The sequence below is a fragment of the Trachurus japonicus genome, chromosome 7 (genome assembly GCF_045865225.1).
Source record: "Trachurus japonicus isolate A0001 chromosome 7, Traja_1.0".
In the NCBI taxonomy this organism is placed as follows: Eukaryota; Metazoa; Chordata; class Actinopteri; order Carangiformes; family Carangidae; genus Trachurus; species Trachurus japonicus.
The window spans coordinates 14589383-14607842 of NC_140913.1; the positions used below are offsets into that span (position 1 = coordinate 14589383).

At 43.3% G+C, this 18460-nt stretch overlaps 1 protein-coding gene across 5 annotated transcripts in view; it reads right to left on the reverse strand.

The window, feature by feature from the left end:
• The window catches only part of bsna (bassoon presynaptic cytomatrix protein a), a 152068-nt gene that overhangs the window by 25662 nt on the left and 107946 nt on the right, over positions 1-18460 (reverse strand). For 4 of the 5 annotated variants that reach the window (XM_085781384.1, XM_085781382.1, XM_085781383.1 and 1 more), the window contains exons 4-9: positions 15623-16075; positions 5926-11292; positions 5128-5169; positions 4375-4545; positions 3851-4107; positions 1971-2910 (exon numbers count right to left, since the gene is read on the reverse strand). In XM_085781384.1, coding sequence (XP_085637510.1) covers positions 1971-2910; positions 3851-4107; positions 4375-4545; positions 5128-5169; positions 5926-11292; positions 15623-16075 — 7230 coding nt within the window. The remainder of the gene's footprint in view (positions 1-1970; positions 2911-3850; positions 4108-4374; positions 4546-5127; positions 5170-5925; positions 11293-15622; positions 16076-18460) is intronic. The other variant, XM_085781385.1, reaches the window with a different exon arrangement.

Sequence of the window (18460 nt, forward strand, 5' to 3'; positions counted from 1 at the left end):
TTCACTAAACCTACTGTGTCTGCAAACCCTGAGGAAAACACAAGGACGAGAAGACTGACTAATTTTTTAACTGCATTTTTTTTGACTGCACAATATTGAGCTACAGTAATATGAGAGTGACTGTGTGTGGGCTGCCTCCTCTACTGTTAACACCAGCCAAGCTCTTGTGTCTTGTTCATCAGATGAGTCAATGTTTTTCTGGTGCTAATCAATATCATGAGTGGCATGAATGTCCTTGTTTTATTAAATATGTGTAAACACTGTGTCCTCCACTCCCTCAGCAAACGTTATAGAATCATTTGGAACTTGTAAATATGTTGCACACTGTGTCATGTTCTGTTAATCATGTCAGTCTTTGTGTGTGGGGGAGGCAACAAAAAATAACGCATTAAGAAATCCCCATTAGAACTTATTAATCTTATAATCCGAGCATGTGTGCAGTGAAAACATACTGCTGACACTTTTCATCACGAGAGAAAATACTGTACAGTGTGAAAATCTATACTAACAGCAGGTTATTCATCACAGCATTCACATAAACTCAATATTGATGGGGAAAGGTGAGAAAATACATATCTGAAAATCCTTTTAGTCATTTCACTGTCATGTGCTCTTGGTGTCGTATCGTTTACCCTCCATACACTGCAGGCACAACGCAGCAGCTAATGATACTTCCTGAATGATTGGAGGAGACTTATCAATCGATTGACTCAAATCCAATGCACCTGTAATACATCAGCACTTTGATGAATTGCAGAGCTGACTGCAGAGTCAGGTTTTCAGAAGAAATCTGTTCTTAAAACATAAATCTTATTGGAAAGACATTTTAGAACTTGTGTCTTGTTTCTCTTTATTTCTTATACTACTCGACAGATTTCTTATATTAGTGATGTTGCTTTTTTGTAATAATTCCAGTCCAGTTAATGTCTCACGACCTACAAGTTCCCAGTTTGACAAGATTTCTTATTTGATTTTACAGTGTTATAATGTCATAATCTGCTGCTCTTTAACTTTAGGTTGCCACTCTAAATAAAGATTGTTGTTGCTAACATCTTCAATGTGAGAGTTTGCCCTGCATCATGTGATCTGTAACAAGTGCCACGTGCTTAATGGAGCCAATAATGGCACTGGAGTTGTTATTTATACTCAGAATTACCTGATGTTTTTCCCTTGTGCCATAATCCAGGGTAAATACTATATAAATGTATATAATGGATAGGCAGAAACTTTAATTTTGCACATGACTGTACCATCATAAATCTAAATGAAGTAAAATGAACAATTGTTAAATAGGTGTCTATACTAAAGCTAAACAGATGATTTTCACTCCTTTCAAATTGGACTTGGGGGGTCAATTTCATAAAGTGTGCGTACACCTTGAACGATGCAGAAAACAAAAGAGCTGAAAAAAGCCACAACAAAGGGAATAAGTCATTACAGCTTCATCAAACATTCACAGCTGATAGAAATGGGGTCGATGTGAAATGAAAGGAATCATTACGTGGAGGCTGTTGACTATTTATGAGTGTTGATTCAACCTAACAACAATAAAAGTGATGAAAAACTATCACACTATTGTGTAGGGCAAAGATAATGAGTGGATTCATGTGAATGTGATTCTGTTGTTGTACTGTGTTGATTATGAAACCCACAACATGACATAATTTGTTACTCCATAATACATCTCATACTTTTATTCTTTGCAATGTCAACCGGTGCAATTACACTTCATACTGTTGCATTTGTTTGTATATTCTAAATTTTATTTATAATATTGCCCAAAGTGGTGTAAAGAGTTTGCTCCAGCAGCAGTTGTGATTACACACGGCATACAAGTGCTGTGTGTGTGTGTGTGTGTGTGTGTGTGTGTCCGTGTCCGAGGGATGACTCTGCAAACCAGTTTAGTAACCAACCTCCCTGACCTGATCTCTCAGTGTGAGCTGACACTGGCACGTTGCGAGGAACTTTACCTGGCTCTGGAGCGCTTGTTGTTGATACAGGGACAGCCGGGCCTTGGTGTGCTCGTCTGTGGTGGGGCTGAGGGGCTTGGGGTCTGACATTGACCTCTGGGTGCTCTTGATGGGTCTGGGCACAGACGGGTGTCGCTGGGGGGACTCCGCGGTGTAGGACTTCTGCTGTGGGGTGACGTGGGCCTTGTTCAGCCGCTCACTGGACAGAGAGGTCTCCAGCAGGCGGTGGGGGGACACCGGGGACACGGGGGAGTAGAGGACCTGTGGGGATTTGGGGGCGGTCTGCTGCTGGCGGATGATGCTGGAGATGGACTCGTTGTGCAGGTGGTTGTGAGGCTGGTAGTTGATGTCGAGTGGGTCAGGGCGACGACGCTCAAACTTGGCTGCGTTGGCAGCAATGTGCTGCTGCTGGCGCTGCTGGATCAGAAGGTCGGAAGAGCTGGACTGTTGTGTCCCAGTACTGGTAGAGGAAGAATATGGACTGACGGTGGTTGGTACACTGAGCTGAGGAGCTACAACACCCTGTGACTGGGCCTCTGGGTCAGTTTGGCATGCTAGAGACTGTCCTTTCTGGGTCCGCTCAGGTCCAGAGATGTAGTGCACGATCTCTACTTTGTTTGGGTCGGGAACTGTCACATGGATTGCTGGGGAGACTCTTCCCAGGTGCTCCACCTCCGTCTGGCAGGACATTTCCCTGATGGTCTGGACGGCGATACTGGAGGACACCATCTTGGGCGTGTCGGTCTTTGTGTCAGAAGTTGAGGTGGCTGTGCTGGTGGCGGCGCTGCTGCTGGCGGCGCTTGACTCAGTGTGACGGGAGAAACGGGAACGTCTACGGCGGACCGGGTGCTCTGTCTCGGCCTTGTCTTCGTCATCGTCTGTCTGCACAGAGCAGTCAACACTGCGACCACGCCTCCTTGTGCGGTGACGCATCATGTACCTGTACAAGATAAGAAGCAAGGCTTTACTGTATGTTACTACACTACTACATTTCTACAGTAGAAAAGTTTTTGCTTTTGTGCACACACAAAATACTGCAGTTGCAATAAGTAATTTGAAGGTAATATAATTCAGTTTCAATTCAATTCAATTTTATTTAATTCCTTATTAATATTTGCACGGCAAAGGCACCAAAATAAAACACATATTGTTTGTAAAGGTTAAAAGCTGAAGCTGCAGTTCATTACATTGACTGCAGACTGAGTGTGGTCAGAGAAAATAAGAACATGGAGAAGCGAAAACAAACTCTTTACCACTGAGATTAGACACTGTATTATTAATAAATAATATTAATAAATAAAAGCTGAGCATGTAGAGACAAGAGTTCCAGTGTGTCGTACATCTCATGGAGATAACTACAACCCACTTAAAATATTGATTTTAGAAGAGTTTAGAAAAGTGCTTTTTAGTGTTTTAAATCATAATGTTCCTGAATTTCAGTGTTTTTATTAGGGAACTTCAATTGTTTGCTTGTTTTCTTTATGTTTTTGTCATGTCAGTTTCACTGAAAATGATGGTCATCTTTCAATGTATCTCCAAAAAGTCCATTTAAAGAGATGTTACTGATCATATCTCACTTTTATATTAATTTATTAGCATATTTTTCATTATTTTAAATTTCCTGTGAACTATGTGCTTTACCCATGATGTTTTAGGTTTTAAAAATTCAGTAAAACTGGCAAATGTATGAAAATTGGCACTGGAAACATTATCATATTAGTGTTGAACAAAACTGTTTGCTTTAGAGACTCTGAAATGTGATATCACATACAACTCAGCTGGTGTCTTGTTTTTGACATGCTGAAAAATCTGAAGTAAATAAAAAGCCTGTGAAAATAATTCTATTTTGATAAAAACAAAACACACACAAGCACACACACCTCTCCTCCCCGTCTTCGTCGTCGGTCTGCACACAGCTGTCCACGATCCTGCGGGGGGAGCCGTAGAACACCACACCATCACCTTCCAAGCTGTCCCTGCTCAGCCTGGTCATGGAGCTGTGTTTCCTCATGTTGCTCCTGGTCTCCATGTGCTCCTCCTGGCTCCTTAGACACATCTCTGACGAGGAGTTGGGGAGGGAACGGGAGCTCATCTGGCCGTCACCATAGGGGTGCAGGGGCTGCCCGTTCGCATCCAGCTGTTGGCAAAAAGTTATTAGATGATGAAAGTCCCCACCAACACATCCATCAGTGATTGTGATTCCTCCTCTCACCACATGAGCTACAGTATTGGACGGCAGCAAAGAAAAAGTGGAGGTCAATGTGAGACCAGTTCATTCGTGCCCTCTGGTGAATGCATGTTTAACGTCCATCCAAGTGTCATATGTAGAAGAAGCATTTAATGAACTGCTAGAGGGTGTCACACTACTTTTAATCCATCTCCTAGAGTCCTTTGCTCAACTCACCTGGATGCCCTGAACTGCAGCAGCTGTTTTCTGTCTCTTCTGCTCCTCAAGCTGCTGCTGGAGCTGCTGCTGCAAGGACTGAATCTGGTCAAGCTGCGACTTCTGCTGGGCCAGCTGCTCCCTCTGGAGAACAAGCTGCTTCTCTCGTTCGTGTTGTTGCTGCTGCAGAACCTGAAGGGTTTGGGTAGACAGTGGGAACAGGAAGAAGCACACATGGGCCAAAACAAGAATAACAGAAGAGCATGTGAGAGGTGATGGGTTGAGAGGAGGAGAAATAAACAAATGAGAAAATAAAGGATGGAGAAGAGACAAGATGAGGGACAGAGAGAGAGAAAGACAGTAAAAACACAAGAGGACAAGTTTGTTGACATTTGGACATCATTTGTAAACAAGATGAGCAAATCTCAAAAATGCAAAACAAATCACAAGACTCCTGAAACTGAACGTGACATGAAGTTGTTCTTGTGCCGATGGATTAGTTTTGAAAATGGTTCCAAGTTAGTCAAACTTGTTTATACTGCAGAAAACAAGAATGGAAGCGCAACATAAATGAAGTGCAGCATGTGCTGGTAATTGCGGTTGCCAGTCATATAATGCTCATAAGAAAATATTGAATGCATTTTCTTTGTTTTGCATAAATGACAGGCTGGTGCAGATAGGAGTTACAGGGAGGTTTGTCTACACTGGTAGGTTATGAGATGCATATTAAGCATTCCACCTCTAGTTCATTCTCATTAAGGAAGGCTTCCACACCTGTTTAACAGAGTTTACTTGAAAGATTTTCAACTGCTTGTTCTATCAAAAAAGAAGAAAATTATCACGTTAGCCTTTCTGTTAACGAGTAAAACATCTTCACAAGGCTGTTAGGAGCTGAGAGAGGCAATAAATTCAAATGTTTACTTGCTATAGATAGTAAAAATGTTTACAACAATGAAATCCAGTTTTCTGTCACATAATATATATATATATCAAACCAACAAATGGAACATGAAACCACTTTACAAACTAAATCTGAGCATCATGAGTTTCTATCACAAATATATACACCACAGGCAAATTCATGCACATTTCATATACAATAATTGTCCAATAAAATACACAACATAGCAACATAGCATGCAGATTGTACCATTATACTTTTGTAACTCTGAATGCATGTACGAGTCATCAGTCGTTACAATAGCATTAGCATTTTCTTTAAGATTGTAACAACATTTTCTAAAAACTGTCAAACAAACTGTCACAGTTTGTTAACGGAGGAACTGACAGTTGACGTGCATCGAAAGACATGCATATACCGTATACTGGATATAAGATACGTAAGTTATTTTGGGGCACAATGCAATTTGCAGAGCAAATCCAAAGTACTTGAAAACTACATAACATAAAAGGAAAACAACCCAGTGGGATACAACACAAGTAGCACCAACACGAAAACAATAAAACAGCTAAACACACACCAAAATCCAGTGCACAATAAAACAACCACAAAACATCAAACAAGACACCAACTATCAGACTCTGTGCTTGGCCTCCTGTTTCTCCCTCTACCTGTTCCTTGATGTTCTGCAGCTCCTGTAACTCCCTATGCACCAGTATCTGCTCCTTCTCCCTGTGCAGCTTCAGCTCTATCCTTTCCCGCTCCAGCTCCTCCTGCAGGCGAAACTGCCGCAGTTTCTCCAGCTCCACACGTTCCCTCTCCATCTGCAGAAGCTGCTCCTGCTGCCGATGCAGCCGCTCTGCCTCGGTTTCACCCTCCTTGTGCATGGCTCCTGGTGGGGGAAAGGGAGGAAGACCCCCTGGAAGGGGTACACCACTGGAGGGGGCAGAGGGGCCCGCTGGAGGTTGAGTGTATCCGTGGGTGTGTGAAGGACCTGAGGGTGGGTAGGCATGGGCTGCTGGAGGAGGCTGTTGGGGCTGCTGAGCAGTCGTCATCTGTTGTTGTTGTTGTTGTTGTTGTTGACTGTTCAGGTGTGCCTGCGATAGGTTAATTGGCTGCTGCTGTGGCTCTGTGGGTATGGTAATTGTCCCTCCAACTGATGTGACTTCTCCTGATGAAGATGTCAGTGTGGCACCTTTACCAAGATAGACTGGCTCATCCTGAACTGCAGAGCTTGCAGTTGTCATGGGAGCTGATACTGGACCACCTACTGGCGCTGACATAGTTGTAGCAGTGGCTGCTGTGGTCTGGAGAAGTCCTGGTGATGGGTAACGGACTGGACCTTGTCCTCCCAAGGGCATCCTGGGGCTCATGGGCAGTCGGCTCAGACTGGAGAGAGGCACAGGTGTCATGTTGACAGAGGGGTATGGCCTGTAGACACCCCTCAGCAATGGGCGAAGAACAGAAGCCGGCTGGGTGGTGATGGGAAGGGTGGAAGCAATTGGGGTCTGAATGGTAGAATAGATCATCCCATCAGAGGACCTAATAGCAGCAGGGTACATGGCTCTGAGACTGGCTTGTCTGGCATTGATGAGGTTGGTCAGTGCTTGACTGTGAGAGATTGGCTTCCCATCCAGTCCAATGAGGAAGGGTTGTCTCATGCCAAGACCAGCTACAAGTCTGGAGGCACCGGGCCCAGTTCCTCTCCCCAAAGTGGCAAACTGCATCAAGTCTGGATTGCTTCCATAGCGATCGATGGAATTAAGTGCTGCACACATCCGGCTGATCTCCCTGGCGGTTGTAGCACTGTACTGAGCCAAATTAGCTTCTTGGAAGCTAGCAATGTCACGAGCAGAATAGCCATAGTCTGAGCTGATGTTTGAAAGGGAATTATATCTCCTTATAGGCAGTGATTGGGCTGTGATGTCTCCGCCATGCCGCAAATCTGTATAGGAGCCATACTGCATCCCCATATAACCTCCATAACCCTGCTTCATAGCAGTGATATCCATGGCAAGTTCTCCTGCGGCTTGAAGGTGTGGTTCTAATTTAGACTGGTAGGACTGTAGCCCAGCGTCAGCTAGGTTTGTATCAGACATTGATGGCTGCAGCCTGCCAGGGAAAGGCAGTGTGTAGGCTTTACGTCCATCCATTGGATACTCATGGTACCTTTCAGGTTGTCTCTCACTGTCAGACTCATAACTGAGAGGTGGGGCAGATGGAGGCCTTATACCCTCTTTCTCAGAACCACCAACACAGCTTCCACCAAATGGAAGCCGGTAAACAACATCGCAACAAGCTGGTTGGTTGTCAGGTTTAATTTGTCCACCTGCCTGATCCACAGCATCCTGTCCTTCTTCTACCTTCACCAGCTGAGTGACTGCCCTGGCCTGCTCGGGTCCTCCGTCCATCTGTACCACCATGCTATGCGGCGACTTGCCTCCTGGCATCATACCAGGTGGACTGGGCTTCCCTTTCAGCTCAATAGGACCAGTGCCATACAGCTCAGGGTTAATGACTGGTGATACAGCACTGACCACAGCCGAGGCAGTGCTAGTTTGGCTAACTAGCAAGTCTTTTTTAAGTAAAGGTGCGATCTGGCCGGTTAGGTTGTACCTGGCCAGAGCTGACACTTGTTGCTGTTGGTGTTGCATATGATGATGTTGCTGCAGCTGCTGCTCGAGGAGCTCTTGTTGCTTCTGCAGCTTCTCTTGTTGTTTTTGTAACTCTCTCTGTTGGACACTGAGATCTTCCAGTTTGGCATCAATTTTTGGTATAGTCGGGTCGTTTGGAGGTGAAATTTGTGGTTTGCTCTGGGACAGACACACAGCTGAGCCCATGCCCTGGCCCAGATCCACTCGGTTTTGATGTGGGTCACCATAAACCATTGGCTGTTTGGGCTGGGTCATAAACATCGAAGCTGCCACAGTGACACTTACAGTGGTTGGAGTGGTGATCTCCTGGGTGTTCAAGTTCATAATCAGTGGCTGTACAATTGTTGAATGTCTGCTACCCTCTGATCCACCGTGGTATTTCCTGCTTTCAGTGGCCAGCGACGTGAGATCCATTCCTTGGTCCGTCATGATAATAGGAGCAGGTTTGGTGACTGTTCTCAGATCCACAACACTTCCACCTTGGATCATATGGCCCTGCTCGACCCTGGAAGTTCCCGGAACTGTAGATATCCGACAGAGGGAGATGTTATCCATCGACATGGACCCTCTGGTGTAAGTGCTGGCAGTGGTGACCATACTTGTTCCAACATTTACCTTCTCCACCCTTTGTGTTCGATAGAAGCTGCGCGTAGGAGACTGTTGGTACGGTGGTGTGTCTGGAGGGCTGCCACATGGGGAATACGCTTCGAATGTTGATTGACGGCTAAATCGTGTGGGTGAAGAGAGAGGGGAAGTAGCAGTGTTGACTGTCATTGGCCTAGCTGGGCTTGGAGGTGGGGAGTATGGGGCATCCTGGGAAGACTGCTGTCGATACAGCCGAGGTGAAACTGACCGATGTGACGTTTGGGTTCCCTGAGCCGTCACTGGAGACGTGGGCCCAGAGCCTGACTGCAACGCTGAGCTGAAAGTCTGTGTGGAAAACTCAGCTGTGGACCTTCTGGAAGGTGATCGAGTGGGACTCTGCGGTGGTGGTGATGGAGAAAGAGGAGGACTGGTGCTCCGGTAATAAGTAGTATACTTGGGAGAACGTGGCTCAATAATTCTCTCAGTAGAGGATGTCGAGCTGTCTCGCACTTGGACACCCCTAGTGTCCCCAACCCTTCTGGTTATCACCTCTCTTTGACTGTAGGCTTGGGTAATCTCTGCAATCTTGCTGCATACACTTGAGACTGTGGCTGATGACGTGGCAGGACTTCCTGTGTGTCGGCCATATATTCCAGACTGAGTGGTCGTCATAGTATGGCTTGAACTGGTCTGCGAAAGAGTTACTGCATCTCTGGCATAAACTCCATAAGCTGCAATCGTGGTGGCAGCCACTGTTGGTGTGATTCCATTCTTTCCAGCTTGGCTCTTGATCCTGTCCTTTTGTGCATCCTTTGCCGAGAAATGCTGTGTAACTCGAACATCTGGGATCCGTCCTCCGGTCTCAGCAAAGGAGACAGGTGCTGAGATCTGGGTGGGGCTGGTGCCTGGAGTCAACAATGCATTGCTTTGCTCCAGGAGCTTAGCGAAGGCTGATCCTGTGTCCAAAAGCTGCTTGTCTGGGTAGGTGCTTTCAATCTCGATCTCCACCTGCTCATCAGTGGCCTGCTGCATCTTGGTTATGTTCTGAGATGTCTGTCGAATCTCCTCATAAATATCTGTTTCCGTCTCTACCGCCTCGTTGTCATATCCTGTTTGTTCTTGTTCATATTCATACTCATCATCGTAGCCTTCTCCATTAATGTCCTCGTCGTAGTACTGCCCATGCCTGCCATGTTGTTGCTGCTGTTGCTGCTGTTGCTTCTGCTGTTTCTGAAGCATCTCTGCCTTCCTCATCATCTCCTCGTACACTTCCTCAGCACTCTTAAGTGGTTTGGAGGTTGAGGACGGGGCAGTGGTAGTTGTTGTAGTTGACGATTTCTCTACCGGGGAGTAGAGCGACATGAAGGTGGGCAGATTGTACTCACTGCCTGACTTGTAAAGTTTGGACTCATATCCCTCTGCCTCTGAGTCGAGACTCTGAGGGGAGTATTCAGAGGCAGAGGAGCGATGGAGCTCCTCCATCTCTGCAGCTTGTCTCAGCTCCTCCGTTGGAGAGGCATCTTCAATGGGTGAGAGGTTGCTTGGTGGTGTCTTGGACCTCTCTCTGCGCCTCTGAGCCCTCAGCTCTTCCTTATCTCTCTTGGTCTTTCGTGCCGTACTTCTTATTCGTTGTTGTTCAACCTCCCTCATCTTCTCTTGCTCTCTCAGAAGTTCTTCCTCCTCTCTCAGTTCGTCCTCCTCTGAAGAGTCTTCAATTGTGGGAAGGAGTGGACCGTGAGAGCGGTGCCGTGCTTTCCTTTGCTGTTTAGCCTCTTCCAGTCTTTGCCTCCTGCTGGGGCTGCTGTCACTGTCCTCCTCCATGGATGAGATGGAGGTAGGAGACTGGCCAGAGCCATATGAGGAAGAAGTGGGTGGCAGAGTAGAGGAGTAGTCACCTCGAGAACGTTCCTCAGGAGATCCTGTCAGGCTTTCCATCTCCAGCTCTGGTTCGCGATCAAGGCTCAGATCATTTTCATTGCCCAGCTCCATGTCTCGGCTGTAGCTGTTGGTGTTATTGAGTTCGATGGTTTTGAAGCGCCTCAGGCCTCCTTGTGACGCCATCACGTCTTCCTCACCTTCCTCCACGGAGCCTTTGTAGATGTCAGTGGAGCTCTTCGTTTCCTCCTCAAAACTGCTGGAGTGATGCTGAAGGCGTCTCTTCTCCTTCCCTGAGTCTGAGATGGTGTGCTTGTGGTGGCTTTTCTTAGGTTTCTGGTAGCCATATCCTTCATCTTCCTCATCTTCTTCCTCCATTTCTTCTTCTTCCTCCTCATTTTCTTCATCAGCACTCATTTCCATTATTTGTCTCCTCATGAACTCCTCATCAGTCATCTCCGTGGGGTCAGCCTCTTTCTCCTTCTTTTTCTTCTCCTTCTTCTCCTCCTTTCCCTCCTTCCGTTTACTCTCCCAGTCTCCTCCATCCTCCTCTTCCTCCATTATGTCTTCCAGTTCTTCGTCAGAGTCATACGCATCTGGTGGAATCGACAGGGAGCGCGGACGCTGCTTGCCTCTGTCATCCAGATCTCTGTCTCTGTGCTTCCGTCCCCTTCTGTCCGCCTTTTCTTCAGACAGGCTCTTCTCCAGCAAAGGCCTCATGGAGCTTTCAAGCTTGGTGATTTCAGAGGGGCTCGGTGGGGAGCCCCGCACACTGATTCCCCTCTCGCTTAGCTTCATCTCTTCCTCTTGGATTAGGCCTGTAATTTCACTGTGGGAGCTGGAGATGCCATCAGACGAGTAACCGGTGTCGCTGAGGCTTTGAGGGCTTCGTGACAAGTCATGGGTGCTGCTGCTTTTTGTGTCCTAAACAGAGAAGAAGAAAGAAAGAAGAGTGTGCATTAGATTTGAGGGAATATAACCTACAGCCCCCTTATGCAAAGTATGAGAATGTGTTGATGCTGAATCAGCACATCAGTATGCAAACAATTTAAGCCCACATAAATTTAAATTCTGATTTTTAGATGTGATTGAAGTGATAAATCTCCTCTTTGCCAGTGCAGTAAGAAAACAACATTTTCAATTTTTAAATATGTTGTCATTCTGCTAAATTTGCAGTTCTCTGATTTATTAATAAAGACAACATTTATCATTGCACTAGACTCTAATACTAAGCATCTGAAGAAGAGATAGAGCAGTGACTCATATGTCTTGAGTGAATTTACAATTTGTCCAAGCTCATTCAAGAGCTTTTCCAAGAGGTTTGCTAACATTTGGTGATTTAATAGAGTTTTAATGGCTCATGATTAATGTAAATTATCCATTAATTTTGGAGCATTAGTCACCAAGTAATTAAAGTGCTACATATATTTTGTACAAGGATCTAATGAAGTAGGGCTCTCCTTATTAAGTATGAAAATTTGGATGCCTACATAAAACATGTCTTGCTATATCGTTATAAAATTACATAAAAAGTGCATTGCACTGTGAAATAACATCTTAACTTGAAAATATTGAACAAGAACCAAAAAATAGTAGTAACATTTAATTTGAATTGTAGACTTTTTTCTTTGATACTGAGCTCATTAGGTATGTGGGCCAAAACTGAATGCTTACAATTTGTTTCATGAAAGAGTTCAAAGAAAATGTGACAGGATTGAATTTGCTGTGTATTAATGAATGCAGAATTACACAGAAAAACACTCAACATTTAGATGGAGTTAACATACAACCTCCTATTTCTAAACCTCAATAAGCAAATTCAACAGCTACTGTATATCTGCCCTTTGAACAAAATTGTAAATAAATCATGAAAAATATAATGCCTATTACAATGTTATTATATACAATTATGTCTTAAAAATAAAGCAAAACATTCAAAGTAAGGTCTTCTTTATCAGACATACATTTCAAATAAATGACAGTATTAAGACAAATGACATTACTATATAGTTATCAAATCTTGACTTTTAGGTTTTAATCATTTTTGAGCCATTGATGGAAAGAGATTTAGTCAAACTGTTTCATAGGAGTCAAAACATAATATTTTTATACAGATGAGCTAAAGGTAAGATTGTGATATTAACATGACTGGAACATAAACTCATTCATCAATGGCTCTGTTTCAGATGTCTTTTAATAACATGCCAAATCATAATCTCAAAGGGACTGACCTGGTAAAGGAAAAAGGGGGTGATGGAGGAAAGAATATAAAATATAGAGAAATTATGGAAATATTTTTCTAGAAAACCTCTTATGCTGGTTACAATACTTCAGAGGAGACTTTACTTTGAGCTCTCTATACTTAAAATTCCTAGCGACTCCCAAAATGAGGGAGGTCTGCACTGCTTTTGAAAAGACCCAAAGCAGCATTACTTCAGCTAAGGGCCTTGGAGGTTTAGCATATTCATGACACGCCAATCTTTATACATATTTCAATGGGAGCGATGGCTGCCGCTGACTGAGAAGAGGCACTATTTCACTGATTTTCCCTCTGTGTTTGTCGCTCACCCTCCCTCCCTCCCCAAGGTAATCCATGAACGCCTTGCTGCCACTTGCAGTGTCAGCACTCTGTGAGGAGGGAATCAATGCCATGCTCTCCAAACAGCCATGGACGCCCAACACTAAAGGAGAAAATAATTGGTTCAACTTACAGTTCTAAATAAACAGGCATCATCTTAGACCATAACTCTCTGTGACCGTCATTGTGTGATGTAGTGTTCAGCATCATTTCAACTTTGTGTCAGGCAGGGAAATCTGGACTGTACATTAAATAGAAATATATTGACAAGATATGCAAGGAATAAATATATTTGGTTGAAATAAGGACGTAAGGAGACTAAAGAGGTAATTTAATGAGGAAGAGACAAACAAAATCATGGGAACAAATAACATTTAAACAGAGTGTGGTAAAATGAGACAGAGGAAATACAAAACTCCTGGAAATGTATGTCAGCAAACTAAGTCATCTTAATCCAATTTTAAAGCTCCCAGAAAAACTGTAAACCTCATCACTATAATTATGAATCTGACCTTTTGTTAAGATGAGACATAATTAAATGTAACAACTGAACAGAGGAAAACGGGTGAAACCAAATTACATTTATGTTTTGACTATATCTTTTTACTGAAGAAAAAAGAAGTTGAGAGTATTTCACAGATCAGTAAGCAAGTTACAAAATGAGCTTACTGTTGAATTCTAAGAGCAAGAAGAAACATGGAGGAAAAGATCTAAAATATTCATTAGAAAATAATGGAAAATTTGAGTCTACAACATACACTTAAAAGAAATGACTTGCTTTAAAGAATAAAGAAGAGTTCAGCAAAAACCTTGTGTTCCTGTGATATAAAAAGGGACATTTGGGTTGCTGCTGCTTTTACTCCTCCTGTGCTTTACCGTACTGTTAAAAATGGTGAAAGTTAGTCAACCTGATGCCAAGCTGCTGGAATCTCACTGAGCTGAACTTTAACAAAAAAGTGTTTATCTGTGAGCAAAAATCTGCACAAATATTTCAGAAAAGCCAATACCACAGGAGCAAGAACAAACTCTAAACACAGCATTAAAATCTTTATGAAAATGGAGAAACTATCGAGGCAACAGATCTGTTATTATGTAAAACATTTACATTCATAGCTTTTGTGTGAGACACCACAAACTCCCCGGGTCACAACCACATGCATCAAATGTTTCTGAATTCAGTATGTGACAGTGTTGGGAACTAATGTTGAACATTTCTGAAATGTACTAGTGAAGACTTAAGTCAACAGTGCGTTGAACCTAATTTAGTTTGGATCTATCATCCTGTTCAAACCTGTTCACACCGAGAATCTGCCTCAGGTGATTCGATCACAAGTTGTCAGCTCTAAGTTCAGGTGTGAACTAGAGAAAATTAAAATTGTGAGCAGTTGATCAAATCACAATATGGCAATAACAGGAGCAGAAGCTGATTTTTTTTTGATGAAGGTACCACGTGTCCCAACATTTTATATTACTTTGAGTGAAAATGAAGCAAAAAATGGCTATTCACAATTGCAATATCTGCCCATATAATCGTAGTATGATGTTTTTTGCATTTCATGCAGCCCTAGAGTGAATGCACCCAAATCTGAGATCTGATAATTCAGACCACATTCACTTTCATCCTTCTCTAACCTTTGCCTGGTTCCAGACCTCTGAATTTCTGACAACATCTCTAATTTCCATGATATAAATAGGTCTGGTGTTATGCTTGTCAATGGCACCAGTTGGAAGAAATCAATCAGTGAGAGTGGGATTACAAATGTGACATCTCCCTTCATACAAGCTACTATGCTAAGCTAATAAAAAAAGAACAAACATGGATGAGACTGATTCAGCTGTCTGCGAACAGGAAACAAAGCTAACCCACACTAACTTCAGGAACTCCAACCAAAACATGTCGCTGATGATTACTAATCTAAGAGACAGTCAGATTTTAGGTGTCAGTGACAAAACAAGTTATTCCGTTTGCATTCAACAAAGGCTTATACAGTGTGCAACAAGCTTAGCATTATGGCAGCATGCGTTTGATGAATGCTAACAAAATAAAGATTTTAGTTTTCTTTCTGAATGTTTCAGTTCATAAGAAATAATGTTGGAGTCAGAAAAGTTATTGGATCAGAGGCTAGCTACCAAGGCAAACAGGACTTCAGGGAATCTTACAGAAGCCAATAATTAGGTCCTACAGTGGCACGTCTGTTCAGCTTGGTTAACAATCTTCATACGAACCAAGCTCAAGTCCAGATGTTGCTCTCACTAAACTCTGCTGTCTCGTTTGTAGTAGTATCATGTGGACTGCAGCTCCGGATGAAACTCATTAAACTGATGGAAAAAAGTGTATGAATGTGAAGCAGAGTCACGCTGAAACAGCCATGCAAACTCACATACTGGTCCTGGACTGTAAACGCTGAAGACCTCACTCAACAAAACCAGTGTCTTGGTCCATACCTCTGTATGTTAGACTAGGGGTTCCATGGTGAGCACCAGGAATATGGTAGTATCAAATAAAAAATCTGCCAAACTATTTGTTGTCTACTTTCCTTACAGTGCAGGTCTGTTTGTGTATTATTTATTTGGTTCACTTTGATAGAAACACTGGGAAAACTATTAATTTTTGGTCTGTTCCCATAGTTTAACATACAGAGTTCAGTGGACTAAAGCGTTAAATATGTGACTTACATCATAGTGCCTGGATTTCTTGATTTCCTTGATTTGTGTGATCTGCTCTCCTTTCTTCTGGGTGGGTTTAGTCTCTTTGGCAGTTTGGTTATCAGGCTCGGTTTTCGGCTTCTCCTCTGTGGGTTTTGGCTGTTTCTGGGTGTCCATGGATGGTACTGGTCCCGAAGATGACGTTGTGGTCTTGGTGTCAGTTGGTTGTTTGGCAGCGGTGGGTGCAAATGGTCCGCTACCGCCAGTTCCCACTTGTTGTTTTTGGGACTGGGCTGGCCTGGGTCCCTGCTGACTGGTGGGTTTGTGGAGAGGGCTTTGCTGGCTGGTCGGAGCCTGGTGACGGGGTGAGCCCATTGGCTGGTGCTTGGGAGACGGATGAGGGACAGGAAGTGGAGGATCGTCAAGACCACCTCCAGACATCAGCCGCTGGGTCTGGCAGTTGAGACATAACCACTCCTTTTTCTGAAATAGCCAAAAACAAAAACAAACAACTAAATATTTCTTCCAGCTCATTTTCTATACAGGTTCAAAACATCAACACTAAGGTGTGTGTGTCTGTGGAGGGGGGGTCTGAAAGAACAATCAGTCACTATAACATAAAAGTATAATTTAAAGAGCTATTAAAATGAGCTTTGGAAAAAAAAGTACCTTGACTGAATACTAGACTGTAAGGTTATTACTGCTGCTCTCAGGTATGTGTGTGTGTGTGTGTGTGTGTGTGTGTGTGTGTGGGTGTGTGTGTGTGTTTGGGTGAATAAAATGACATTTAATCCTCTGGAAATTATTCTACAGGAGTCACTGCGTTCCTCTTTCACTTGTCGGGTTAAATAAGATTGATGGTTCAACACTCTGATTAATATGCTTAACATTCAAAATGTCGATTTCACTTAAAGAGCAGACTGCAGAGACAACACACACACACACACACACACACACACACACACACACACACACACACACACACACACACACACACACACACATTTACATGCTGCACTGTAAATCTTGTTTCCAGACAGAGCTTCAGCAGTTTAAGATGAGCTTTTGCACACTTGTAAAAGGCCAATGCAGTGATAGCTGCACCCTATATTGTCATCACTTCAGCACCACTCACACTGCTTCACTCACTGTGAGGCTGACTGGCAAAAACTTGGTAACTGTGAAGTGTACACACACACACAGAGAGAGAAGGAGAGAGAGAGAGAGAGAGAGAGAGAGAGAGAGAGAGAGAGAGAGAGAGAGAGAGAGAGAGAGAGAGAGAGTTTTTCCTGTAGGCCTACTTAAAAAGAAGAAGAGAACAGTGGCTAAACAGACAGAAAAGAACTTCATGAATAGAAACTAGAATTTAACAAAACCTGCAGTAGCCTAAAAACATTTTTGACCACATTGCAACAGGAGAAACAACCTGTGCACACAACAGATTAACTCAACATTTTTGTGATTTTTATGACAAATTTCTTCGCTAACAGTTTGAGATCTGGCTGCTGTTTGATGCTGAGCAGTGTCATATCTCTCTGAAGTCAAAAAGAAGAATGTCGTACAAACAATTTCTATGAACAATATTCACCAATAAATGACAGTAACCCGCTCCAGTGTTGATGTATTTTCCTGTCTCAGTGTTGTTGTTGAGCCTGGACTGTAGCTACAGTACAATAAAGCCTGAAGTTCACACACATGGCACTGTGCATTCACAGCTACACTGCTAACTGCTAGCTCTCACGAATAGCAGATTCACACAAACGATCAATCAGTGTCATTAGATTGTTAACCTTCTGCCTTGCTTACAAGTTTATTTTCTACATACTGTACCTCTGTGCTTGCATGCTGCGACATTGTAAAGCATATTAGAAGCTCAGTCAGTTTGGCTATTGCTAATCACCAGTTGTAACCAGAATTATCCTCAATACACATGCACTAATCTGCCAAAAACCAGAAGGCTGCTTGCCTCTGCACTTGACGAGCTCCAGCCATCCTGATTCAGGGGCCACAAGTTGTGGCCTATACATAACTGTACATACTCCACAACAACAGAGAAATTTGTTCGTTTTCTCGAGGTGGCAAGAACAAGAATGAAGTTAGTTCTGGCCAGGGCATTTCATACTTTACAAGAAACTCAAGTGCAGGACTCCTGAGAAGTCCTCATAGGGCCTTCCCACTGCAGCACACATCACACACTTTTCTGCATTAACCACGGCCACTGACATCACACAATAGTTGTCCACCATACATTCTTTTCTCACAGCCCTGGGAGAGGGAACATATTTTTTATTTATTACGGACTATACAGTCCTTTAGACTCAGTCTACAGAGGGTGCGGCCCTTTGTAGCTGTTGTTGACTGTGAAGGTTAGATGGTCTACAAAGATTTTTCTGTGCATCACCAGCTGCATTCACCATTACCAAAGCAGAGGTTATGCCTCTGTCACCTAGTTACCATGCTAACATGAAATTTTGAAATGAAATGAAAGTTTTGAGGCCCCTGGGTTTAACAGTTGTACTGTTGCTGTTGAACTGAGCTGAAACACAACACTCAAAGACTTTCATTCTAATCAACATGGTCACACACATGAAAATGGCTGAAACAACTGAACCAACAACCAGAAGGCAAGCCCGCCTCTCGAGCCATCACCCCGCTACCAACAGCAGTTAATTACATGATGAATATAAACAGGCATCAGATCCCTCAGATGTGAGGCGAGATCACTTCTACTTGATGTTTATTTCAGCTTTACATAAGTTTAGTAACATAATAAAAATGAGTCATTTCTTATTTTTAAATAGAGAAAAAATAAAGTAAAATAGATGTGATGTTGATTTAATTGATATTTATCTGTTAATTTCTCTTATT